The sequence below is a fragment of the Podarcis gaigeae genome (genome assembly GCF_964106915.1).
Source record: "Podarcis gaigeae genome assembly, chromosome: 5".
Classification (NCBI taxonomy): Eukaryota; Metazoa; Chordata; class Lepidosauria; order Squamata; family Lacertidae; genus Podarcis; species Podarcis gaigeae.
The window spans coordinates 25,848,990-25,875,379 of record NC_139681.1 but is presented as its reverse complement, the minus strand read 5'-3'; the positions used below and the strand labels follow the sequence as shown (position 1 = coordinate 25,875,379).

Sequence of the window (26,390 nt, the reverse complement as noted above, 5' to 3'; positions counted from 1 at the left end):
CCCATTAGCTACAGTGGTATCTCAGGTTAAGAACAGTTTCAGATTAAGAACAGACCTCCAAAACCAATTAAGTTCTTAACCCGAGGTACCACTTTATATTGCAAATTGCCAAGGGTACTGTGGCATTGCAGCATGGTACGGCCTGCTGCCTCCACAGACACTTTGGCTGGGTCCTCAGCATAAAGGAGATGTGAAAAACCTCTTCTGCTGGCTGGGAAGCATATGAATTGGTTGCAAGTGGGCCAATAGCAGCCAGAACAAGGGGCGGGCATGTTCAGGAAACAAGCCTGACTGGGTCCCTTGTAGTCTTCACTCAGGTCTGCTCCCAGAGTATATAAAGATTGCCGGCCCCTCACACAGCACTTCAGTTTCACAGAATCTCCCTCCTAACTGCCCAACAGTTAGGCCAGCTCCTACCATTCTTGGGGGTAGCATTTGTTTCCTGACCTTGCTGTGAATTATGATTGGTTGCCATATTAGGGGCTGGGGAGGTATTTGTCTTTCTGGTGAGTTGGCCAACCTGAGGTTTTTGCCTACCTTGTAGCAATTGTAACAACTTTGGTGGGTAAGGCATTGGGTAAAAAACCTGGTCATGGGCGGAGGGAAGGTTGTAAGTCCCTCCAAGGGATTTGAGTAACCCATTAAAGGGATCCTAGAGGAGGTCTCCTGTCTGGATACCCAGGCAATGTCTAGGGCCACAGCTCTCCTCAGTAGTGATCTGTGTGGGGAAGCACCTATTTGACATATGTCATAGGATTTCCTCACCACTGGTTCAACCCCTTGGAGAATCAACCAACAGATGGGCTGGTTGAAAGAAGAAGAAGAAGAAGAAGAAGAAGAAGAAGAAGAAGAAGAAGAAGAAGAAGAAGAGAGAGTTTGGATTTGATATCCCGCTTTATCACTACCCAAAGGAGTCTCAAAGTGGCTAACATTCTCCTTTCCCTTCCTCCCCCACAACAAACACTCTGTGAGGTGAGTGAGGCTGAGAGACTTCAGAGAACTGTGACTAGCCCAAAGTCACCCAGCAGCTGCATGTGGAGGAGCGGGGAAGCAAACCCGGTTCACCAGATTACGAGTCCACTGCTCTTAACCACTACACTGGCTCTCTACACCACACTGGCATAGACATATACCCAATGTCTATGCCAAAACCACATCCATCTGGAATCAATAATGTTGTGGCCTAATTTGAACCAAAAGAATATTGTCATGGGTAGTCCTTTCAAGACATGTTGCGGGATGGCAGGTCATGGCTCATGGGCATGTAAAGAGATTATCACTGAGCTCAAGGGAAGAAAACTCATAGAAAACAGAGATACAAGCTGAAAGGCTAAGCCATACAGTCTATCATGGAAGGAATGCAGTAATGGGGTATTCTCTGTTTGGAGGTAACAGTAGAGAAAAGTGCTCCATGGATAATTTTAACAGGTAAGGAATTTCAAATGCAGAATATAGCAGCACTCAAGCACGAGTTCTTCTGATGAGCTGGAAGGTTTTCAGACACTTTTAGTTTCTTCAGACACTTTCAGTTTCTTTAGAACTGAGCTAATCTACTCCAGCAGCAGGGAAAGGCATACTCTCCAACATTTCTCAAAAGGAAAATAGGGATGTCCTATTCCAGAATAATCATAATAATTTTATTATTTGAACCCCACCCATCTGACTGGGTTGCTCCAGCCACTCTGAGTGGCTTCTAACATATAAAAATAATAATAAAATACTAAACATTAAAAAACTTCCCTGTACTGGGCTACCTTCAGATGTCTTCTAAAGGTTGTATAGTTCTCATCTCCTTGGCTCATGGGTCACATAACTCCATACCTTCCAACATTCATCCAATGTAACTAGAGGCTTCCTACCATACACTCCAACATTTCTCAGATGGAAATAGGGGCATTCTAAGGAAAAGTGGGACATTCCGGGATCAAATCAGAAACCAGTATGGCTTTTGTAAATCTGAGGCTGTCCCTGGAAAATAGGGACACTTGGAGGGTCTGGAAAGGACTGAGGCTTACATATAGTTCTTTAGTGTTAAGTTGAGATGGAAGAATCAATTAATGTTTCCAGAAAGAAATGTGGGAAGAAAATTACATATATATATATATTTAAGCAGGTGTCTTCAGATGAAATTGTCTTGCTGTCTCCTTTGTACATTATCACTGACTGTAACGAATCAGCTGGAAGCTGGCTCTTGCCAATTTTGTTGACAGCTGGATGCAATTGCACCTCAGGATGAATGGCTGGAAGTTTTAATCACTGACACAGAGAAAGGTAAAAAGGCTAAATGTACTACTAAGGGTAAAAGTATGAAGTACTTTTATAAGCCAGGGAGATTTACCATGCTGATATATGATGTGTACTATTTTCCACTCTACTGCTTCCAAGACCTCTGCTGCTCTCAGTGCAACCACGCTGTGGAAGCGTGTTCCCTTACGCACGTGCAATTTTCGGCGCATAACTATATGAAATGACACATACAACTGAGGTTACACAAATACATCCCGCAAACATTAAGGCCAGATGTTCTATAGTTTTTGCTTCATGAGCCTGTGCAGCTGTAGCCATATGGCAGATCCTAGAGCCTGGCCTCTCAAGCAGAATTAATATTTTTCAATAAATAATAGCACTGCAGTTTCCCAGCATTGACAGTTTCAGAGGAAATTCTGAATTAGTTTCTGATAAGCGATGGCAAAACAAAGTTAGGCGGGTGAGGCTTTTTCATTCCAAGTGGGTATTTCTCACAAACTGCAACTGCTGTCCCCAAACCTTTTCAAATGCCCTCCTTCCTGCCCAATACACCTTTCTTCATGTTTACAGATCGAGGTTGAATCCTGACAAGACAGAAGTACTGTTTTGGGGGGACAGGAGGTGGGCAGGTGTGGAGGACTCCCTGGTCCTGAATGGGGTAACTGTGCCCCTGAAGGACCTGGTGCACAGCCTGGGAGTCATTTTGGACTCACAGCTGTCCATGGAGGCACAGGTTAATTTGGTGTCCAGGGCAGCTGTTTACCAGCTCCATCTAGTACGCAGGCTGAGACCCTAGCTGCCAGCAGACTGTCTTGCCAGAGTGGTGCATGCTCTAGTTATCTCTCACTTGGACTACTGCAGTGCGCTCTATGTGGGGCTAACTTTGAAGGTGATGTGGAAACTACAACTAATCCAGAATGCGGCAGCTAGATTGGTGACTGGAAGTAGCCGCCGAGACCACATAACACCGGTCTTGAAAGACCTACATTGGCTCCCAGTACATTTCCAAGCACAATTGAAAGTGTTGATGCTGACCTTTAAAGCCCTAAACGGCCTCAGTCCAGTTTAGCTAAATGAGCGTCTCCACCCCAACATTCTGCTTGGACACTGAGGTCCAGCGCCGAGGGCCTCCTGGCAGTTCCCTCCCTGCAGGAAGCGAAGTTACAGGGAACCAGGAAGAGGGCCTTCTCAGTAGTGGTGCCCACCCTGTGGAACGCCCTCCCATCAAATGTCAAGGAAATAAACAACTACCAGACTTTTAGGAGACATCTGAAGGCAGCCCTGTTTAGGGAAGCTTTTAATGTTTGATGGACTATTGTATTTTAATATTTTGTTGGAAGCCGCCCAGAGTGGCTGGGGAAACCCAGCCGGATGGGGTATAAATAATAAATTATTATTATTATTATTATTATTATTATTATTATTATTATTATTAAAATGTTCAGGTTTCTCAGCTATGTGGTAGGGAAAAGCTCTTACCTGATAGGATTGTCCATTCTGTTCACAGTGAGAAATGCCGCTAGGTTTGCTGTGTAGGACGAACACACAATAAGAGTGAAGAGCCACCAGCTACCCATCACGATCCGCATTGCCATGGAATTGACTGCAGATTCACCACCTGAAATATAAGAAAATGTGTGAGCTCTTGGGAATTTATTTACAAAGGCTAATGCCGGTCTATAACTCCTGTCTGGTAGTTATCTGTTAGCATTCTAAGCCCACAACTTTTGTATTTTAATGAACATCATCATAAAAAGCTGGATGTACACACACACAAAAAGAAACACACATTTACACAATTGTGGGGATTAAAAGACAAAATGCTACAGTTCTGTGAACTCTGTACCATGTGATCTGTCTGCTTGTGTAGAGCAAGTTTTACACTACAGGTTGAAGGTTGTATATTTGAATACACGGCCATGGTGGGTGGAAGCCACACGCCATCACAAAAATGTGCATGTTATGGAGTTTAATAGTCTGCATCCCAATCCCTGAGATAACTAGTTTTTAAGGGCAGGGAGGAATATTCAACTATAGAGTAATATTTAACCATGGGAGAACCTATTTGTCATTTGTCCCACCACCTCTTGCTAGGTGAGTTAAATGAATGTGTAAATTGGCTCTGAAATTCCCAAGTGGTTTACTGAAACATATCCGAAAACATCAAAACATTAATGACATGTTTTTTTTGCTTCTTCTTGGTTTATAGCACTCCTTGTAACATGTCTAAAATTAGACACTGGACTTGCACGTGCCTCATGGGCATTTTACTAATATAAACATGTTCATCATAAAAATTTGGACATACTGAGGCAAATACATATTTGACCTGGAAATGTTCAAAACCCTTCTGAGAAGTTTCCCTGGTCCTGTCAACATTGTGATTTCCTCAAAATCCCTTAGAAGCTTTGGGAAACTTTCCAATTGTGCTTTGCATTCCGTTTTAGAAGTAATTCACTAAAAGCTAGAAGTCACTGAGAAGCGTCCACATTTGACTTCCGGTCAGCGCCAGCGATTAATGGCGGACTTTTCCCGGAGCTCCGGGAGAAGTCTGCTCCGCGGGTTTGGGTCCTGCCGCTACGGCGAAGCGGGGACCCTTAAAAATTACAGGTGGAGAAGCCTGTAAACAAGGAGGCTCAGCGGGTACCATTACGACCCCTCCGAACTGCGAAAGAGCCTTTTTAAAGGCTCTGGAACAGGGTCGGGGGGAGCGCGGTGCTGAGAGCCGCTACCCAGCCTGTGGAGCGAAGCCGCGTCGCTATTATCGGAGAGCGCTGATTTCTTCCGGCAAATTGATCCTGAAAGCATCTACTCGTGAGTAGGATTAAAAGCTTAAATTGGACTTTAAAGAGTAAAGATTCAAAGACTTAAATTGCTTGAAAGTTTAAAAGATTGGCCACCACGGGAAAGGTACAAAAAGGAAGTCTGCCTTACCGCATTGTAGTGAGAAGAAAGCAAAGAGACTATTAAACTGAAACCTTTGAGGATTGCATTTGAATAACAAACGCATTGCCTAAAAGCAAGATACCCCCTCACTTAGCGAGCAGGAGCGGTGAGGGAGAATTGTCATTGAACTATTAAACCTGCATGAAAGGAAAGAATTGAATTTTATCCATTGTCTTTTGTATCCTGGGAACGGACTGCCCTGTAAGAAGGGAGAAAGAACTTTGAACTGTCAAAAGTGAGAACCTTGAAATAACTGGGAAAGATACAGGGTTGAGGACTTTTACCTGGACTGTTACATATTTGTAACTATTTAAGAAAAAAGTGCTGGAACTGGGGACTTTCTCCCCTTTAGAGAGACGGGGGGGGGACTTTGAGACAATATATCTGTTGTAAGAACTGTGAACTGTGAATGCAAGTTGGGAATTCCCCCCTCTAGAGGAGACTTTGTTACATTGTGAGAAACAACTAAGCAACTAGAAGCTGAGCCACTGGAAATTTACTAGTAAAAACAAATCTAGGAGTGTGGGACTGACCTTGGCCTGGCTGATAGTGGCATGGCAGATGGCAAAGGAAAGATAGATCAGGCTCAGGAGAAAAACCTCAGATCCGGCAAAACTTACAGAACTACACAGCCAAGAAGGGCCTCAGTGATAGGAGCAGCTGCGGCCTCACAAACAAAACCTAAAGCCATGTCTGCAGAGATGCTTTGACGAAAGCTCTTGGAAAAATAAATGAATCTCTGGAACTTTTAACGAAACAAGGGACTGATACAAGTAAACAAGTAGCTGAGATCTCAAAAAAACTTGATCTGAATACTTCTAGCCTAAAAGAATTGGGAACTCAAGTTACTGCTAATGCTCAGAATATTGGGAAACTCCTAGAGGAATCAGCTACTACTCGAAAGATTGCTGAGGAGGCAAAGGAGGTTGCAACCGAAATTCAGGGAAAAATACCGCCGGTTGTAAAGAAACTGGCGGACCATGATTTATCCTTTGCTATGATAGATCTTCAAAGGAGGGATCGTAACTTAAGATTAAGATTTGTCCCAGAAAGTGTACAGGACAACTTGGTGGACTTTATTACAAAAGAATTTTATGACTTTTGGCAAGAAGGCCTGCAGGGGGAGGAGGTTAAGATTGTGAGTGCATTCAGACTTGGAATAAGACAAAAAAAGAACAAGCCAAGAGACTGCTTGATTACTTTGGGATCAAAGGAGGAAAGAGATAAAATTTTAAATTTGCACTATCAAAATACACTGCAAATTGAGGATTCTTTCGTGGAGATCTTCAAAGATATCCCAAAGCCCATTTTAGATGCAAGAGAGGACTATAAAGATCTGGTTGTACTACTGAAAAAAAGCAGAATCTTCTTTAGGTGGGAATTCCCCCAAGGCCTATCTTTCAAATACAGAGGAAAGAAAGTTAGACTAAGGACACTGAGTGACAAAGACAAATTCTTGAGAGATCACAAAGAAGACTTAGTGAAGGAAGCAGAACTTGGAGAAGAGCCAACAATACCAGGAAAAGGAATATTGGACTTGGCAAATTTATCGTTTGGACTACAGCCACCAACAGAAGAAGAGCAACAATTGGGAGCAGTAGGAGGAGTAAGTAAATAATCCCATCATGGCCCTGTGACTATTGAGCTGGAACTGTAATGGACTCAATATTCCCCGGAAGAGGAAGAACGTCTTTCATATTCTACAGAAACAACAATTGGACTTGATTTGCCTGCAAGAGACACATGTGACAAGAACACATAGCATGCATTGAACTAACTCTCCCCCCAGTAGGAGCACAGGCTGAAAATAGGTATAATACTGACACTGCAAAAAGAGTGCAGGAGTTAGGGAGGGATGTCCTTTTAGTGTTGAATGCCACAGTGGACCCTGCACTCCATGGAAAATCCCTCTTGCCCTTTAACCTCTGCTCTTTCAGTCACTGATCAGATTCACATACAGAGTTTAGCTACGAGAACAACAAAATAATATGGTGAGGATTTTCCGCATGTTCAAAACAGGGATGGAGGAGGAATTAAACAGATTTATACACTGAATCTGGCAGTTTCACTCTGACCGAGTCTTGTTTACATTGGACTGCCTATTTTACTGAGTGCCCTCTAATACCTCAGCAGCTCATACATAGTCATCTACATTTCTGCAGCATAATTCTGAAACTGTATTAAGACATACATGTTATTTCAGAGGAAACCTGGGTTGTATATGTATAACATATGTGAGAGCTGTTGGGGATTCTTCTGCTCTAGTAGCTTAGCTCAAAGAGGCAAGGTAGCTTGTGCATTTGAGACAGACCTTGTATCAGAAAATTTATTTCAGAGGCTCAGCTAGCTTTTATAGGGCAATGTACATCAACTGGAGCTACAGTTAGCAGCTCCTGACCACTGCGAGTAATTTTTACTCCAGTCACTTTTCAAAAAGTTCACCCTGCACTTAAGACTAATGGCACTTAAGGCTTTTTTTAAAGCCACAAAGCATAAATACTACAACAATTTGCTATATATATATATATATATATATATATATAGGGAGGAAACCTCAGCACATTTACATAAGCCATAAAATACTACCCTCCTAATGTCCTAAAATAACAAACAAACCATATTTATATGGGTGTTTTCAAAAGTAGAATGATTTATATGTGGGGGTATTGTTTTTATTTTTTTCTATATTATGTATTACTGCCTTTTTATATTGTAAACCACCCTGTGAAGGGCGGTATAGAAATTTAATAAAGAATAATAAATGTCGTGTTCACTCACAAGTATATAATTTGGCACAAACGGATTATTTGGGGTCAGCTTAAAAGACCAACATAGTGTTTTGTGTATCACTGCCCTAGAATACTACTTTTAAAGTGTGAGGGAGAAATAAAATAACTGAAAATGAGTCTTTAACAAGCAGCTCAGAGTACAGAAATATACATGTTTTGTGTGCTGTGAAATGACGCTGTGTCAACTCAAAGTGTATTGTCAGTAGCAGAACAACTTCTGTAATGTACCCTTCAAGCAGTTATTTGCGAAAAGGTTAGTCCACGGCCTACCCTTTTGTGAAAAGTAGTGAATAGCCATCAGTACTGTGGTTTTTTTGTCAGACAGAAAAATACTTGACCAAGTACCTTGCTGAACAAAGGCCCCGTACACAATCCAAATGGCACTGTGAAGTGTGGAGGAAGCAGAGGCAGTGGACTGAGAAGAGTTCTGGGCTCTTACTGCTTGGATTCGGTTCAGCACAAATATCAGGACGCCAACAACAGGGATGGCCGCAGCGATGCAAGCCCACACCGCAAAATCAAAGGGGGCAAAGAGAGAAAAGATGTTGATCTTCTCTTCTGGTTTCTTGATCAGGATTCCTACAGAATAATCCATATAGCGCTTGCTGAAGTCTACAACACTCTCCCGTTCTGGTGTGATAGTGATGGCGGAGATGGCCAAGTCAGCTCTCTGCAAAGGGAACAGAAACAATGGTCAGAGCCTTTCCTGGTCCAGCGGAACTGTTTGCCATTCATCAGCAAAGGAAAGGAGGGAGAAAAACTGCTAGGTTCTGCTCCAAAAAGTCTTGGTGGAGAGGGGAATAAACAAGCCCACTCCACCAAAGTCCAGGACCAGAATCAGCAATCCACTCTGGCTATTTGCAAAAGGGGGAAAATTGCATATCTAGCCCGGCCATGCTGCAGGATGAAGTGATAGGCGTCAGGAAGCACCACAGAGCTGGGAATAGATGAATTGGTGTCTAAATGGTGCTGTAAGGCTTTTTAAAGCAAGGAGGGGATGCTATCTGAGCTCCACTTCAGGAAACAAAACATATCGGACAAGCACTGGCCTCTGCATATTTTAAGTCCTTCAGAATGAAGAAGGGCTGGTGCCATTATCAGTCGTGTGGACACAGATTCTGGTTGGGGAAGGATGTGATGCTCTGATTAGCATATAGGCAGCAAGTTAATTAACTTTGGGTGGAAATTCTTCTGTTTCTTTCTTAGGCTACAGGTGATGGCATGAAGGTTTCAATGTTCTACCATTAAAAAACAAAGAAAGAAAGAAACAGATTTTCTACCCATAGAAAACTAGAATACCACTGGGAGCCTTTCTCTCTTGCATGCTACTTTTTTGTGTAGGGGAGAAGAACATTCAGACTAAATGGTAAAGTCCGGGGGGGGGGGAGGAACGCACAACATGATTTTGTTGTGTATGCAAATGAACTATAATTGCAGGACCCTTATCCATTCAAATAAATTTCAGTACCCAAGGTCTAGGATTCAAAAGGCTGGGATGTGCTGAGTGGAACTGCGACTATTGGCTGCTTCAAGTGAAACGGTAGGTCAGCCTATGTCATAACAAAGCTCCTTTGGAAAGTCCCCTCCTTGTCCACAAATACCTTCCCATCTGCGGCATATGTGGGGCTGCTCTTTGAAAAACACAATTCCAAAACCACTCTAGAAGTGCAAAACATTTCACTGAACCATTATGAAGAAGAAAGCACAGGGTGCTGGTGATTGCTTATTACTGCATACTACTCACTGTATGAACTATTAATCTTATGTGCTAACTTGTTTTTGTTCGCACTGTACCCTACATCAATGCATGAATTGTGCTGCAACGATGAATAGAAATGAACAATTAAAAACAAGGTGGAGAAGTTTGCATTCCTAAAACGATTTTGCTGTGAAGAATAAGATGCTGATGGTGTCCCTTTAACACTTAGCAGGAAATGGACAAAGGAGCCCCAGAGTCCTGCCGAGGAATTCTGCCTGTGTGTGGGATTTGCATATGAGCTCTATACCCACTCCCACTTCCACTTGTGGAAGGTGATGGACTAAAGCAGAGAGCTTCTCTGAGGCCTTCCACCACACAGCTTCTCCCTATACAACGGCCTTTCTCAATCTTGGGTTCCCAGATGTTATTGGACTACAACTGCCATCCTCCCTAGCTAGCAGGATCAGTGATCAGGGATGATGGGTACTGTAGTCCAAAAACTGCAGGAGGCCCAAGCTTGGGAAACCCTTGTTGAGGGTTGAGAAAGGCTGCTCTACAACTTGGAGGTGGAGCTTTGCATACCCAGCCCTGCTCATATGTAGCTTTTTTCACATGTGCAAAACAGCCTATCCTGAATTGCTCCCAAAGCAGACTGATTTTCTGAGGACTGAGTGTGTTATTTCAAAGCAACAAACAAAGAACAAAGGTGACATGAACATCCAGGATAATAATAATAATAATAATAATAATAATAATAATAATAATAATAATATTTCTACTCCGCCTATCTGGCTGGGTTTCCCCGGCCACTCTGGGCGGCTTTCAACAGAAAATTAAAAACAGAATAAAACTTCAAACATTAAAAGCTTCCCTAAACAGGGCTGCCTTCAGATGTCGCCTAAAAGTCGGATAGTTGTTTATTTCCTAGACATCTGATGGGAGGGTGTTCCACAGGGCGGGCGCCACTACCAAGATGCTTTGAAATAGTGATAAGATTAAGGATATTCCTGTACAGCATTACAGCAATAACAGTTTTTTGATGTTATGTTTTGCTTTCATTTGCATCTTAAACTTTCTCTGAGCAGAAACGCTAGGTGACAAGCAATACAGTATAACGCAATAGAGCAAAAGTATTTGGAAATGGCCACACCATTGAATATAAATGCCTAAGATTTCATTCTATCGCTATGACAATGTTCAACCTCGGTCAGAAAAGAAGTGATGTTTCCTACAAAATATATTCCAGCATCTGTGCTCCTAAGGATTAAATGGTGAAATCTGTTCCGCTTTGCTTTAAGCAGCGTTCACTTAATCCAAGTGAACACAAGTGCCCCCAAATCAGTTGCGACTCAATCACTTTGAGATGTGTTTTCCATTTTCTACATTTTAAAAGTCTCTCTCTCTCTTTTTAAGGCAAAACTATAACTTGCTCTTTGGGAAACCACTCATCTGTTCATTATAAAATAGCATTACTATAAAAAGCATGCATCTAGCCCACTTGGAAATCAAGGTGAAGTGGCTTTTAGTAAGAAAGCGATAGCAGAAAAGATGCCATAAAGCATGTAAGGGGAATTCGTAGTCTGCTGTTGTGTGCATATAATGTACACCCCTATTTGTAAGTTCCATCCTTTAGCCATTTCACAAAGTTATCTGTTAGAGTGGCCACTGGATTTCTCCTCTAAACAAAAATTCAAGTGCAATTCCAAGTTTCTCCTCAGGTGAAACATTTGCAGAATTTCAAGGGGAAACCAAAAAAAGTGTGTTGACAAATCTAGCAAAGTTTCACACGGAGAAATTCCTAGGATTTCACTTATAGGCTAAATTGAAACAGATAGGAAGTTTCTCTTTAGGTAAAATATCTGAGATATTCAAAATAAGCCGATATTGTTTCAATAAGGCTAATGAAATCTTCCAAGGATTTCTGGCACATCCCAAGTATGTACATTCTGATGTTAGAAAGGCAATGTTCCAAATATTAGTCCTTTAATTTCAGTAATTATTACAGTGGCAGTATTTTGAGGCAGGCAAAGTGGCTCCATATAGTTGACATGTTACATATCCTCAATTTAGGTCAAATCCTATACCCATTTACCTGGGAGTAAGTCTCATTAAGCAGGTATAAGGGATTAGGCAGGTATAGGATTGCCTTGTTGAGTTCGTTCTCCTATTATTATTATTATTATTACTATTATTATTATTATTATTACACTGGTACCTCTGGTTGTGAATGGGATCCGTTCTGGAGGCCCATTCGCAACATGAATAGAACGCAACCTGCAGCAGTGCGTCTGCGCACGCGCAGGTTGTGATTCACCATTTCTGCGCAAGCGCATGATGTCATTTTGCGCATCTGAGTATGCACAAGCGGCGAAACCCGGAAGTAATCATGAAGCAAACGTATCATGAAGTAAAAGTAATATGAGGTATGACTGTATTATTATTAATTGAATTTATATACCGCCCTATACCCGGAGGTCTCAAGGCAGTTCACAGAATATATCGTGTTTCTGCCCTAAATACCTTGTTAATTAGTTCTCCAATCATGCCATTCCACGAGCTGTTATGGAGCTGCTGCCCGTATCTGCCATCTGGAGATTGATATATCTCATACTTGAAGCCCAGATTCTTCGAAAGTGCATCCAGGACGTCAATGGAGAAACCTTTATAGCGCTTGGGCTGTCCAAGTATATTCTCAGCCACCATAACAAAAGGTTCTTCCTGAGAACAAAGCAAGGTTTAAGCTGATGCTTAAATGGAAATTTAAAGGTGATTAATCAAAGATCATCCAGCTCACGGTATCAATGGCACCCAGAATGGTGATGTTGCCAAGCCTCCAGCACTTTAGCTTCACATTTATTGGATTGACTTTCCAAAGGGGGGCGGGGAGAGACTTCCAGGATAAAAGTGAGAAATCTGTTACTCGTTCTTCCATTATTCATAATTTTAAACCAACCCAAAACTAAATCTTAGAGTGGCTGCCCCCCCCCCCGAGATACTTTGAGAGTTAATGAACTGCACTTTGGAAACCATAAGACGACAGAGGATCCTGTAGGGTGATGGTTTCAATATGACATAGACTACACACTCACTTGCCAGGGGGATGCCAGCCCAACTGATTTTACTGCCGTTGCTCTTGGCTATCTATGCAAAGTGCTGCTGACATCTTCTCGGGGGTAGAACAGCTCACCTCCTGGACAGACAGGAGATCTGATCATGACCCTTAACAGCTGGAGGGGAGAAAGCGAATAACAGATTGCAGAGGGGGTGTCCTAAAGATCTCACTGAAGCACTCTAAGTTGCTTTAATGCACTGTGATCTTAGAGAATAGCAAAAGCAAAAGGGAGGGGGGACAAAGAATTGAAGCTGCGAGGTGGAGGGGGCTTGCATACATCATATTGCAGACTAGAGTCTCTTTTCAACTTGGATTTGACATCACAAACAAGCAACTGGCATGCCCATACACTTTTGATACAGAAAGAAAACAACATATTGAGGTCACAATGTTCAACGCAGCAAATAACTTCTAAGCTAGGTGCTGTTTTTGCAAGTACATTGTAGGTTTTTCTTTTTCCAGAGCTGCAGTAGGTTAGGAAATCAGCTTTTCTCTTTTTAGTTTATTTAGTTCAAAATCTGAGCCCTAAGTCAGATAGCATCCTGCAACATTTTAGTGTGCGTGTGGAATCCCACACCTCTAAAAAAAACCCCTCATTATCATTGTCAATGGACATTTCTAAAGGAAGTTATAAAACAAAGCATGGCGACAACTCTAAGATGTTGCCATTTGGCAGGCAGCACCTTTGCTAAGGAAGCTTAAGCACTGTTGCTAAGTTACCAGGTGAAGGAATGTTGACCATCCCACCTTGGACTCCCAAAGCAACAGAAAAAGCAGGAGAAGCCAGATGGAGGGTAATGCTGGGGTAAGTTTGTTCAGGCAACTTCCTCGTGTCCACGTTATTTCATCCACTCCCCAAGCATACTGCCTGGTATGAAAGCGCTTACTGAAAAGAATGAAGGGGCCTACCCCTGCTTTAAGAGTGAAAACTTGGGTGAGGGAGATAGGATTTGGGTCTGCTGAGGGAGTTTAGAGCGTGGGGAGGGAGATTGGTTTGAACCCAGCCTAGAAGGTGTGGTGGTAGGGGCTTCACCACACAAGCGCAAAAAAGGGGGAGGTAACTCGAGGTAAACATGGGAGAGTTGTGTGGGGAGGCACTTGAGGGTTAACAGGAATCTCAACTCCTACTCTGCCCTACATGACAAAGGAGGTAGAGGACACATATAGTCCCCCCACACCGGTGGACAACTAGAGATGAACCTGGGGTGGAATGGAAAGGTTTTGTGATGTGGAGTCGTGCTAAGAGGAGAGGGAGTTTTGAATCTCCAGTTCTCCCACCTTAAACAGAGAGAGGGAAACCCTGGGCAATGTAAAATTGAGGCAGGGAGAGCAAGCATGGCAAGCAAAGTGAGCAGGGGGGCACCCCCTAGTAGTATATATTTATTAGCTCTAAGTGTTACATAATTATCATACTGTACTGCAATGGAATATGGGAGACCACAAAGAATTATGAGCTAGATGGACCAGTGTTCCGACCGTTTCCTGTGTTCATGAATTGATTGTCAATGGCCTGCTCTTTATTCTATGCACCTTTTTTTTTTAGTATTTAAAATTGCAAATAAACTTGGGTGCCTTGGCAGAAAGGTGGTATAAAAAGGCAATACATAAGTAACATTTTGATACCTTGACACAACATTCATAAACTCTAGTTTCACATGGCCCTTGCAGTGGAGAATCTGCAAAAATGGAAATTCTCATGGCTGTTTTCCTGATTAGACAATACCATGCATAATGTGCTGCAGGTGACAAAAGAACTGAACAAAACCTTTAAAGTGTATGTGTGGGGGAAATAAAAGATGGGTTAAGGAAGGAAGGAAGGAAGGAAGGAAGGAGAGAAAGAGAGAGAGAGAGAGAGAGAGAGAGAGAGAGAGGGAGAGAGAGAGAGACTGGCAAGTAACATTTTTGAGCATTTTGCTTCCTCAACTCAAATATGGTCATACCAAGACAGTCACCACTTTCAGTGTTAATCCTTGCAAGTCACTGCCCAAGCGCCGTTCCTGCAGACTGCCGTTCAGCCCCTTCTCAGAGTCCCATGTTGCCAACTGCAAATGGAAATAACACAACAAATATGAAGAGGAAATAATACATTTGTAATCTTTGCATAAAATACTTCAAAGAGGAGTTAGACGAGAAAGATGCGTGAAAACACAGAAAAGGCTGAGAGAGCAGAAGAACGAAATGTTCTATTATCCAAACAATTTTATGATCATAATTACAGAGCTTTAAATGGGTTGCACAAGAACATTGGCCGCCTGTATTATTTCAAAACATTCGTTCCTATAGATCATTTTTGTACATCTTTAGTCTACAGCAAATTGTTTGTCTCTTTATCAAAATGGTTGCCTAGGAGTTCTGTTCCCATAATTATGCACATTCATCTCAGGGCATTTTTGCATTTCTGGTTCTACTTGAATCAGTGTTGGTTTGAAGCATCTGAAACAGGTATCTGACACCACAAATCTGGACTGTAATGCATACTCTGTTTAATCATGCATGCTAAGACATTAATGGCAGTTCACCCAGTTCAGCAATGGGCGAAATTTGTGGCCCGGTGCGTGGCTCCCCCGTCCTCCTGCAGCCACACTGTCTTGCCATCCATTGCTCCGTTCCCTGGGCCTTCTGGGTTCCCATCAAACCCAGATTCAAATTTTGATCTATGTGTAGTGGCTTAGGGGGCAGGGCAACTGGAGCAGACTGAGTTGGAGCAGGCTTCACTCCAGTCTGCTCATGAAGAACAAAAGAGGGGCCGGAGCTGCCGCCGGCCACACAGTCAGCCCCAGAGCATTGAGGGACATCATCGGAGGAGAGGAACCAGAGAGAGGCTCATTGGCTTCTTGAGCAGTGTGGCAGCAAGGTGCGGCAGCCCTGAGCAGAGTATTGGGGTGGGTTGAGCCCTCTGAAATGCTAAAGGCGCTGGGTAGTAATAGCTGTCGAAGTGCCATGGCGCAGTGGTAGCAAAAGCGCCGTTAAGGATATGAACCACGTGGAACATTGTACCAACCTGATAAATTAAGCAAGCTGAATAATTGCAAAACTTAAAACTATATTTACACAGAACAGCATCATAAAGTTGGAAAGTCCATCAAATCTAATGGCCTGCCGCAGTAAATGGCACACATGTTTCAAAGATAACAAAGGCGGAAACTCCTCCCACGTTGAGAAAATGCCACAGACTTGGTCAGATCCTTGTCTTAATGTGATGAGAGGAGCGGCACTGTTCTGTGAACTCAGATATAGCTATAAGCTTATTACCAAAGTCTGGAAGTAACTTTTTTTCCCTTCATTTTTAACAGTACACAAATTCTGGATCCTATGATCACCTTCAAGGCTGGCCCACAGATGAGGCAAGGTGAGGCAGTCGCCTCAGGGCAGCAGGCTCCAGAAAGCTTGGTGGGACAGCTGATCCAGTCTCCATGCCACTTGCCATCGCCACCTTCTCCACCATGTGCCTAGGCGGCAGTGTGTGTGCATTCAGCAGTGGCCACATGCCAAAAAGATATACAGTGGGTGTTCTTTGGCATGCAGGCATGTAGCAGAGGCGGGAGTGACATTTTGTGTTTTGCCTCTAGCAGAAAAATGTCCTGGGCCAGCCCTGATCACCCTTAAGCACTTATGACTTACAAAACTTAAAACTGCATTCTGTAGCAGTCATTAGGGGTGTGCATGTAGTTTCTGTAAAATCAGTCAATTTCCCTTCCAGCACATTCACTAAAATAAAAACAAAGCAAACAAACCTCAGCATCCGCATTGTCTCACATTGGCTGCCGTTATGCTGGGACACAAAACAACATAGCAACTGAAGCCAGAGGGGATAGGAAAAACAAGAACCCTGATGCCTGATGTCCCTGCTGGCCAGTTGGCATTGCAAACACATCAGGCAGCACTGTGACACTTCGTGACAAAACCCTGCCACTGGGTTTTGTTCAAGGGTGCCACAACTTGACAATCAGATTCAGGGGCGCTGAGAAGAGGACACGGTGAAAGCTGTTAATATAAGGGAAGGTTGCTTTGAGATCCTGTCTGCCTCTGATTCTGGGTGCAAAGTGCCTGGCAGATTGTTCCTTCCAACATTTGCTTCCAAATTACATCCCATCCCAACTCCACTCATTTAGACAATATGGCGTGGCTGTAGATGGTCCAGGGAGGCCACCATCATCTTGTGTGACCAGGGAGAGATTGGCCACCTGGTGCCATCCACCTTTGGTTGTGCTGGACCTTCCAATCCTTGGCCGCTAGGCCAATCAAAGTAGGGACATATTTAAGAGAGCAGTCAAGTGCAGCTCTCCCTGTCTGCTGACTGTTGCAAGATTTTCCACCCACCCACCCAGACTATTAAAGGTCCACCCAGTAGGGGAGCTGGCAATTTGGCATGTGCACCTTACTATGGTTTACTTGGTATTTGGGACCAGTGAGGATTTTTTTTCCCTGCAAGCAAATTGGCCGGGTTGCAGGTTTTTGCCTACCTCATAGCGAATAAGGCACTGGGCTGGATCCTTAGTTGTGGGGTTACCCCATTGGAGGGGTTCAGGAGGAGTGAATCTGTCTGGGATTCCACAGAGAGACCAATGGGCCAATATACCTCTCCCAGTGGCGGCCTATGCAGAGTCATTGCACCCAATCCATGTCAGGGGCGGCTCCCCGGCACAGAGTCAACCTCACTGGGTTCCTATTAGGTAGCAGGCGAGCTGCCTGATGCTGGATACATGGCCAACACAAACCTACTCTTTCCTGTAATCAATAAAGTTATGGCCTAATTCAGCCCAATACCAGTCTCCTGTGTACATTCTTTCAACCATCTCTGCACTAGCCACTGACGTTATGTCCCTGTGGTGGCAATTTCTCTCTCTCTAATGTATATATTTAATTCCAATAACGAATCGCTTCCCATGTCAGTGATAACAAGAATTACGCAATTTCGTGTACAAAAAGAGAGTTATAACGATTAAAAGCACTTTCATAGGTAAAAATAATTTCAAATCCCATACAGATACAGCATGGGATAAAAATCTCCACTTAAAAAGACTCCTAGAAGGTCTTCAATAAGCGCTGAAAAGACAACAGGAACAGCCTTACCTGTGACTCTTCCTTAGTTTTAGACATGAAATACTAATGTGGTGGAGTACAGAAGAAAGTAAGAGCTGCTGTTTCCCAAAGACCTCTGACTGCCTCAGAGAGAAATGAGGGGTCATTGTGCTTCTGCCAGCTTCAGTGAGGCAGAGAGAGAATAATGCGCCTGATTGCTGATGCTGGCCACTGTTACCTACTGATGACCATTAATGATGACACTGTCTACCTGAAGGAGACAGGTTGTGCATTGTGAGCTAATGATGATGAGGCCTACTTGAAGGAGAAGGACTGGCCATTGTGACCTAATGATGACCCTGCTTATTTAAAGCAGATGGATTGACCATTGTGATCTAATCATGGGGGGGGGGCAATTATGGTCAGCCAAGACTCCAACAACTAGAAATGCGTTATCAAAGCCCTATTTTTCAACACATTTTCTTCCCTTTAACCTCCCTGATTAACATCTTGGAACTTTAAGAAGAGTCTGCTGGAACAGGCCAATTGAGTCCAGCATCCTGTTCGGACAGTGGCCAATAAGTTGCGTGTGGAAAGCCAGCAAGCAGGATCTAAGCACAGGAGCATTCTCAGCTCCCACGATTTCCATTATCTGGTATTTAGAAGCCACAGAGACAGAGCTAGCCACCCTTCCTTTTTCCAGTGCAGAACGTATCCATAAAATTTAGAAGCAATTTTCACATTACTGACAACTATTGATGTCTCTTTTATACTGATGAGCTCGGCTAGATTTTCGTAATCTAGGGCTGGCTGCTAGTTTCGTCAGTTGTTGATTTCTTGTGTTGTACCTCTGAGTATTTTTTTAATGATTTTCTGTGTTTTATTGGAATGGTTTACATATTATTGTTTGCCACGTTGTGAGACATTTTCTGAAATACAGGATATAAATTTATTTTTTAAAAGAGGAATATTAAGAATCTATTGTGTGCAAGAATTATTGCAGGATTATTGTGTGCAAGAATTATTGACAGAGTATGATCAAATGATAAAAATTCAAGCTACAGGAAAGGAGATTTCAGCTAAACATAAGAAAGGACTTACTGACAGAAAGAGCTGTTTCACAGTAGAAGGGACTTTCTAGGAAGGTGGTGGGCTCTCTTGCCTAGAGGTTTTTAGGCAAAGCTGGATGGCCATGGATCTGTCATGGATGCTTTATATATGATTCCTGCATTGCAGGGGGCTGGACTAGAAGACCCTTGGGGTCCCTTCCGACTCTACAATTCTATGATTGTATGAATACAAATCTAACCAGTGGGAGGGTCAGTTCGGTCAAACTGTGCAGGGTTGGTTCATAAGGGGAGAGGCGGTTCTTGGGGTATTGCGGTCAGGAGTCATCTAACACACAAAATCCTTTCATCTTATTAAATTTAATAATGACTAAATCTCATGGAAATCAATAAAAAAGGTAGTCGTTACTGACTTTGGATGGCTTGGGATCTTTCTCTTTAAGGCTAAGTATTTGTTACCTTTGAAGAAATCTAAATAAATTCAGCACCAAGGCTAGGGAATTCTGGAACTCAGCCAGCATAAGAAAAATTTTCTATTATGTTTTTCTCAAAAAAAAGAAAAAGAAAAGAGCTACAATTTGCTTCTTGCATATTAAACAGTCCAAAGAGGAGGAGAATTTCTCTAAGGCTTGCTTATAGTTTCCTTTTATTTCATATCAGCCAGCACATAAAAATATTTTTGTATTCAAGGGTAAAATTCTACACTGCATTCAAATATAATAATGATGCAGATAAGGTTAATAACAGGACATGAAGAAAGCCTTTTACCAAAAAGACTCCCCCCCCCCCCGAATCTCTAGGCCCCTAACCATCCCATTTGTTCACAAATGTGTCAATTCTGAGTCGCACTTGTTCTAGGAGGCAGGAATGCATTCTGTAGGATCGATGAATTTATGGATACAGACACCCGTTTTTGACAGCTGACCTGTCAAGATCAGTGCCTGAAAAACTAACTTCCAGCAAGGTTAAACCAAATGAGTCCTGCTGCTGTTTGATAAGACTTGTACAATCCTCATTCCTTTCAGAAATTAGCTATACCTTCTTCCAGGACTCTCAGAGCCAGAGGTTACACAACAGTCATCAACTGATGCGAGAGATAACAGCTTCTAAATCTGTAGAATTTTATATATAAAATAAAGCAAGAGATAACAGCTCCTAAATCTGATGATGACAAACAACTGCTCACAGGGATCAGCCAGTAATAGAACAAATCTGTTGGTCCCCAGAAAATATATCTGCCAAGGCAATCCAGTTTATTTCATTTATTTTTAAATTCTTGATTTACTGAATTGTGAAGTTGGCTCCATCAGATCGCATAGCCCAATATTTTACTTTATTTTATTTGTTAAGTCACTTAATACACAGCAGTTTCAATAGCTAAATAATTCACCAGGTGAGTTAAATGAGAAAACGACATGTACATAACCAGAGGAATTGGCCCATGCACAAAGAGGGACAGAGTCAATGCTTTCAGACAAATAATATCAGAGTTTTGATATAAGAAAATCAGAATGACAAGAACTGTGGATAGCCTCGGCATAAGGATATTTTCAGAAAGTTTACAGCAGTAGATTCATTTTGCAATTTTTGAATGGTACATGGAATTTTCTTTGGGGAAGGTAAACTGGAATATTTAAAGGTGTCAGTTATTGTACGATCCATTTTACATCATTCACATTCAGAAAGTCACCAATTAGATTAGTCAGGATTAAGCAATGCACTCATTGAATAAACTTTCATGCTTTCTTCCAATCTATTAACTGCTTCTGGTTAAACCAAAACAAGCTATTGGAGAATTTCCTGCAACTTCCTCTTGGTCTAATCACAGGTGAAATATTAACTTAAACTACACAGAAAGAATCCTGCTTACATATGCAATTCTTATATTTGTGTTGTACTGTTTACTGTGGCAGATTGTTTCAATGGATTTTCTTTTAAACTTTCATTGGGTATTGATTTCATTTTGTAACATATTTGTGTTAAATATGTTGTCTGCTCTTTTAACATCCATAGTGAGATAATCCTTGTAACTGGAATGTCAATATTCTGAGGATAAACATAATCTGTATCCATATTGTAGGGAAAAGTATTGGGTTAGGTCTGTTGCCAGTTTAGTGTGCAGCGTCAGCTATCAAATATGCATATAGGTTCAATTAGGGGAGAAATAACTATATAGGCAGTTATACTTTACTTCCTGTCTCGCTACTGACCAAGCCACCTGTGTCTGCATCTGGCAAGAGTTTTAAGGCTGAGTGGGGGAGGCGTTAGAAGACATCCAAATGAGACTTTTTGAAGGTTGCTATCCAGAATTCAGATTGTACTAAAGCCTCCTGGCACAAAGAAAAGCATAATGGCTGATTCCCTGTCTCTGGAAATACAGATGTTACTCAGATCTGTTTCCATCCTTAGAAGAAACACACAGGTTTCTTGGTAGGTGGCCAAGAGAAATAGGCATTCCTTACATTAAAATAAGTAGAGATTTGTTTTAGGTGTGCTATGTAACAAAAAGAAAGTTGGTTAGAGCATGATGCTGATAATACCAAGGTCACAGGTTCAATTCCCAAACGGAACAGCTGCATATTCCTGCATTGCAGGTGGCTGGACTAGATGATCCTTAGGGACCCTTCCAGCTCTACCATTTTATGATTCTATAAGCCAGATTGGCAGAGGCATAGGTAGTTGCCCCAGCACCCATAGTGGTGGAGCGGGGCGAGCCACCCACGGGGGTGGGGAGAGTCACCCACGGAGGTGGGGCAAGCTGCCCACAGGGGTTACCGTGGCAAGCCACCCATGGGGGTGGCACGGCGATCCACCCGGGGGGGCAGCTGTTGGAAAAACACCCCCAGGAAGAGTACCAACTTCCCAAGACAGCGGGGCTTCTCTCCGGTGGTCACTCTCTGGCTGGAAACTGCCTTCAGTCCAGAGAGACCGGTAATAAGCGACCCCTCCATCCTGAGAGGAGCACACTCATCTTCTGGTATCCCATCCCAGAAGAAAGAGACAGTCAGTAGTCTACTCACCACTTTTATTTACAGACTGTACACGGAGCACTCACAGGCATGTCTGCTCTCCTGAGCAGCTAGCACAGAAGTCTACGACTCGATACACACCTCAACTCAGAAGTGAAAGTAACTCTCAGGTTACATGAGAACAAGCAGATACTTCCTGTCTCATGCTCACAGACATCACATGATGTCAACAATGTGCTGCTTCTCCGCAGCTGGTGAGATATAAAAATCCCAACAGCAGCATGGCGATCCGCCCAGGGGCACGGCCGGCGAGCTGCCCATGGAGTCCGCCTGGTGGACACAAGCTCCATGCTGCCATTTTGGGCAGCGTGGGACCCCAAGCCACTGCGTCACTCCCAGGAGAGGAGTGTGGCTCAGGCATACTGCAAGGCCATTCCCCGCGGTAAGTGCCACCCCCCCCCACGGTGTGCCATTTTGTCACCCCCTCGTGGCCCACCCCCCCTTCCTACGCCCCTGCAGATTGGCCAGCTTTACCTCGTAGCTGAAGAAAATGCTCACTTGGGGAGTAAAGTCCCACCTTTGGCTTGTATAAGATGGTGTTCCTCCAGTTTCGAATTCCCTGATACTGTGGCTACAGTACTTTTATCATTCACCCTAAGGAAGAGTTCTGGAAAACGCAAAAGCTTGCCCACTATTTGGATCGTGGGCCTGTCACTGTCTCTCAGCTGAACCTAGCTCACAGTGTCACTGAGGATAAAATGGGAAAGGTAAGAGTTGTGTATGCTGCTTTGACCTCCTTAAGGGAAAGGCGGTGTATAAGCACAATATATAAGCAAGCAAAGCACTTGGAAACATTTTGGATGTGACTTGGAAGATACCGAATTCTGTACTTTTGCATCCCAGGAGGTAAGCCTGGTAAAAATGCTTCCCCCTGCTGCTAAATTGATTGTAAATGCAATTCTGGATTCCACAACCCGCTCCAGCACCTTGACAGAATGAATGATTTTGTTCTACCTTCTGCACAGTGGAGCCAAGAGGTTCTGCCCATCTCTGCTGTTAATTATCCAAAACATTGCTTATCTTTGACTTCTATCCTGGGCCAGTCACAACACAACAGTGATTTGGTTCGAGATTTCTCTCTTTAGGCATTGCATCCTAGCCAATCTGAAATGCACCTGGCCCTGGCCCCTTCTGATGCAGAGATGAGTTCATGAATGTCAATCCTAAAAATTCTTTCCTCAGTACATATACAAACGCAATTAGGACAGCCAAATTCCAGAGTTCAGAGCATATCCAATCAACTTGCTAAAAGAGGTTTAGGTTGTTACTTCCAGTCGATAAATGTGACTTCTGCTGGTCAAGTGCCATACAAATTAACGGTGTCATATAATGGATAATAAACCACCACTACAGAATAATGGAAGTATGAAGATTAAACAGCATGATTTTATATTGAACAAATCATTCTAGACAAACTTCATTGCCTTCCCGATACAATCACAGAATGCAAATTCAGGGGAGGGGTGGAGGAAGGGGTGGGTGGTATCTAAATTTTGGTAATGGGTTTCAACTTTTGCTCATGAAATCTTAATCATGAGAATATGAGCATCTTGTTCTAAAAACAATATTGCACAGATATTTACTATCAGGGAACTACAATGCATGCAGAACAAAAAAAATAATGTTCTGGGGTACACCTTGTGGCAGCGTCATGGTTCAGAAATACACACACACACACACACACACACACACACACACAATATCTTTGTAGAGGGAGATGAGCTTTCTGGTCAAGTGTCCAAGGAAGCTAGGATCATAGAAAATATAGCTCTCTGCAGCTAGGGGATTATGCAACGGGCCTGTGCAACATTATTGCGACTGTGGTCCCTGATGCAACATTCATAAAATCATAGCATTGTAGAGTTGTAAGGGACCTTGAGGGTCATCTAGTTCAACCCCCTGCGATGCAGGAATCTCAACTAAAGTATCCATGACGGATGTCCACCCAACCTCTGCTTTAAAACCTCCAAGGAAGGACAGACCACAACCTTCTGAGACAGTCCATCCCACTGTCAAACAGCTCTTACTGTCAGAATGTTCTTCCTGAAGTTTAGTGGGAATCTCCTTTCTTATAACTTGAAGCCTTTGGTTTGAGTTCTACCCTCTAGAGCAGGAGAAAACAAGCTTGCTCACATTAAGTAAGGTGGTGCTAGCAGAGGAGGAGGAAGAGACAGAGGCATATACTGACCCATTTCAGATTAAAACTGAACCTATGGTATACAGCCTGGAAGCTGTTCCAAAATGGGTCCAAGTAGGAGACACTAAAAATCTAGTGTTTAGCTCATCCCCAATTCAGGACCCCCTTCAACTTGATTAAAATATAGCCTGAAGAAAATATACAGCTTCATCTAGAAGTAATGGCAATGAAAGTTCACATTTTTTATAAAGGCTTACACAGTACTACCCACCAAGCTGAACATAGGGCACAAGCCATTTATTGGTAGCCCATTAGATTACTGTTTTTTAGCCGCCAGCCTAGAACTGCAAAAACCTGGGATGAGGAGATGAGGTTTTAAGGATCTGGAAGGCCACCAGATATGATTGGCAGGCTCTGTTAATCTTCACGGGTCACAATTTATGCAATGCAGTGCTAGAGAGATACCATAAAAATGGATAGTGCTTCCTGCTACGAGAGAAAAAGGAATCTATTCTGCTGAGTTTATGATTCTTTATTGTAGAGGAGGTGAAATTCTAAAAAGTTATGTGCAGTCACATTCTGTAAGATACATCATTAACCTAGACCAAATTCAGTGAAATGCGTTCTTCTCTTTCTTGGGAATCACTTGTGTTGCATTCAAATGTGTTGGGAAAGGAGAACAAATGAATAGCTGTCTCGGCCCACACTGAGGGGAGCACAAATGCCAATTGGTGACAGGGAGGCATGGGAAATGTGAGGGGAGCCACAGCAAAGGCCTGTGGGGGCCACATGTGGCCCACATATTGTGTCTATGTGCTATATAATATACTTTTAAAACACAGAAACATTGCAGGAACATCCATTTACTTTGCTGGTTTATATATTGCTTTATGTACACACCTTGCCCTGGCACCATGTGCTGAAGTTGCGGTTTAAAAAGGCAGTAAATAAATGAATAAATAATCCAAAAAAGGCTACTTAAAATATTTCTTACTGGTAGATAACACACAGCAGCTCAGTTCAGACATAAATGAACCATGATCCTAGTTCAATATCCTAGCTAGTTAAGCAAATGTAGTTTATATAAAGCAACTTCCCAAGTTTAGTCAAAAGAGGAAACTGCAGCAAGAGCAAACTAGTAGCAGAAACTTTTAAACCTCCACTCCTTGGGTGCCAAGAATGAGGGGGATAAACGAACCTCAAAACTGATACTCTTCCCTCATGGTTTTTTTGTTACTGGGCCAATACCCATGCACAAACAAACACACAAAACCAACACTGGTTTTTGTTTTGTTTTTACAATTTGTGTAACTGGACCACAGTTGCAGCCAGGGTTATCTATCTTAGCCTTGCCACCATCAACTCAATCCCGCTCAATAGATTTCTCCTAAAAGATTAATCTTTTTAAGACTGCTGATTCATAGGGCAGCTACATCAATTGATTCATCAACTTGATTAAATCATTAAACATTTTTGGCTGGATGAAAACAACAACAACAATGGCCCAGAGCAATGAGATCATGACTCCACACAAAGCTAAGGCAACTTGTGCCATTTCAAAGGCTCACGGTGCTAATATTCTTCTCCCTGCAACCGATGCCTCAATGAGCCTAAACAAAAGCCACAAGGTGCTGAACTTGAAATTTGTTTGTTTGTTTGTTTGTTATTAAAGATGTACTGCACTCCTTTCTTCAGTGCTGATAACCAGCTGATAAATGGAATTTATGCATACCCATAGAAGAATCTCATCAAACCTTAAATGAAAATAAACAGAGATGGAGGCAGCTAAAAAAACAACAGATCAAGCTAAAGCAGTCATTAATTCCCCACCGGAACATCATGGAAGCAGCCAAGACAGACACAGGGTATGTGGAAGCCAGACACCAGTGCTATTGGTGCCTGAACCTTCCTCCTGCATGTTCCACTGAGCTGCAGCAACCAACCAGGCAGCTCCTCCTGCCTCACACCCTTTGCATAAGCTTGCAAAAACTACTAAACTGCTAGTTCAGATAAACTACTTTGCAACGTCCTCCTGGGAAGTGCTTTTCCCCCTCATAATGGGAACATGCTTTCCAGAAGGTCAGCTGATAATCAGTTAAGAAAGGACCTGTAAGTCTTTATGTAAACACATGCTGGCAAAATGAAGTCTTTAACATTGCTGATAATGCAAACGTAAGATCCAGCCACAGTGAAGAATGCCTGAAGTCACAAGGGATTCAATGCGCCCAACTCAAATCGATGGGACTGAACTTTGCTTAATTTTGGAGGCATTGTGGCCACAGATTCTGGAATGTGTGTTTGGCTGGATACGAAATTTTAAATAGATAATGCATTTTTAAAAA

General features: G+C 42.7%; 1 protein-coding gene across 6 annotated transcripts in view; it reads right to left on the bottom strand.

Annotated features, from left to right (window-relative positions):
- The window catches only part of GRID1 (glutamate ionotropic receptor delta type subunit 1), a 703,469-nt gene that overhangs the window by 69,867 nt on the left and 607,212 nt on the right, over positions 1-26,390 (bottom strand). For all 6 annotated transcript variants that reach the window (XM_083740291.1, XM_083740292.1, XM_083740295.1 and 3 more), the window contains exons 9-12: positions 14,734-14,835; positions 12,202-12,399; positions 8,328-8,652; positions 3,727-3,865 (exon numbers count right to left, since the gene is read on the bottom strand). In XM_083740291.1, the coding sequence (XP_083596417.1) occupies positions 3,727-3,865; positions 8,328-8,652; positions 12,202-12,399; positions 14,734-14,835 (764 nt within the window). The remainder of the gene's footprint in view (positions 1-3,726; positions 3,866-8,327; positions 8,653-12,201; positions 12,400-14,733; positions 14,836-26,390) is intronic.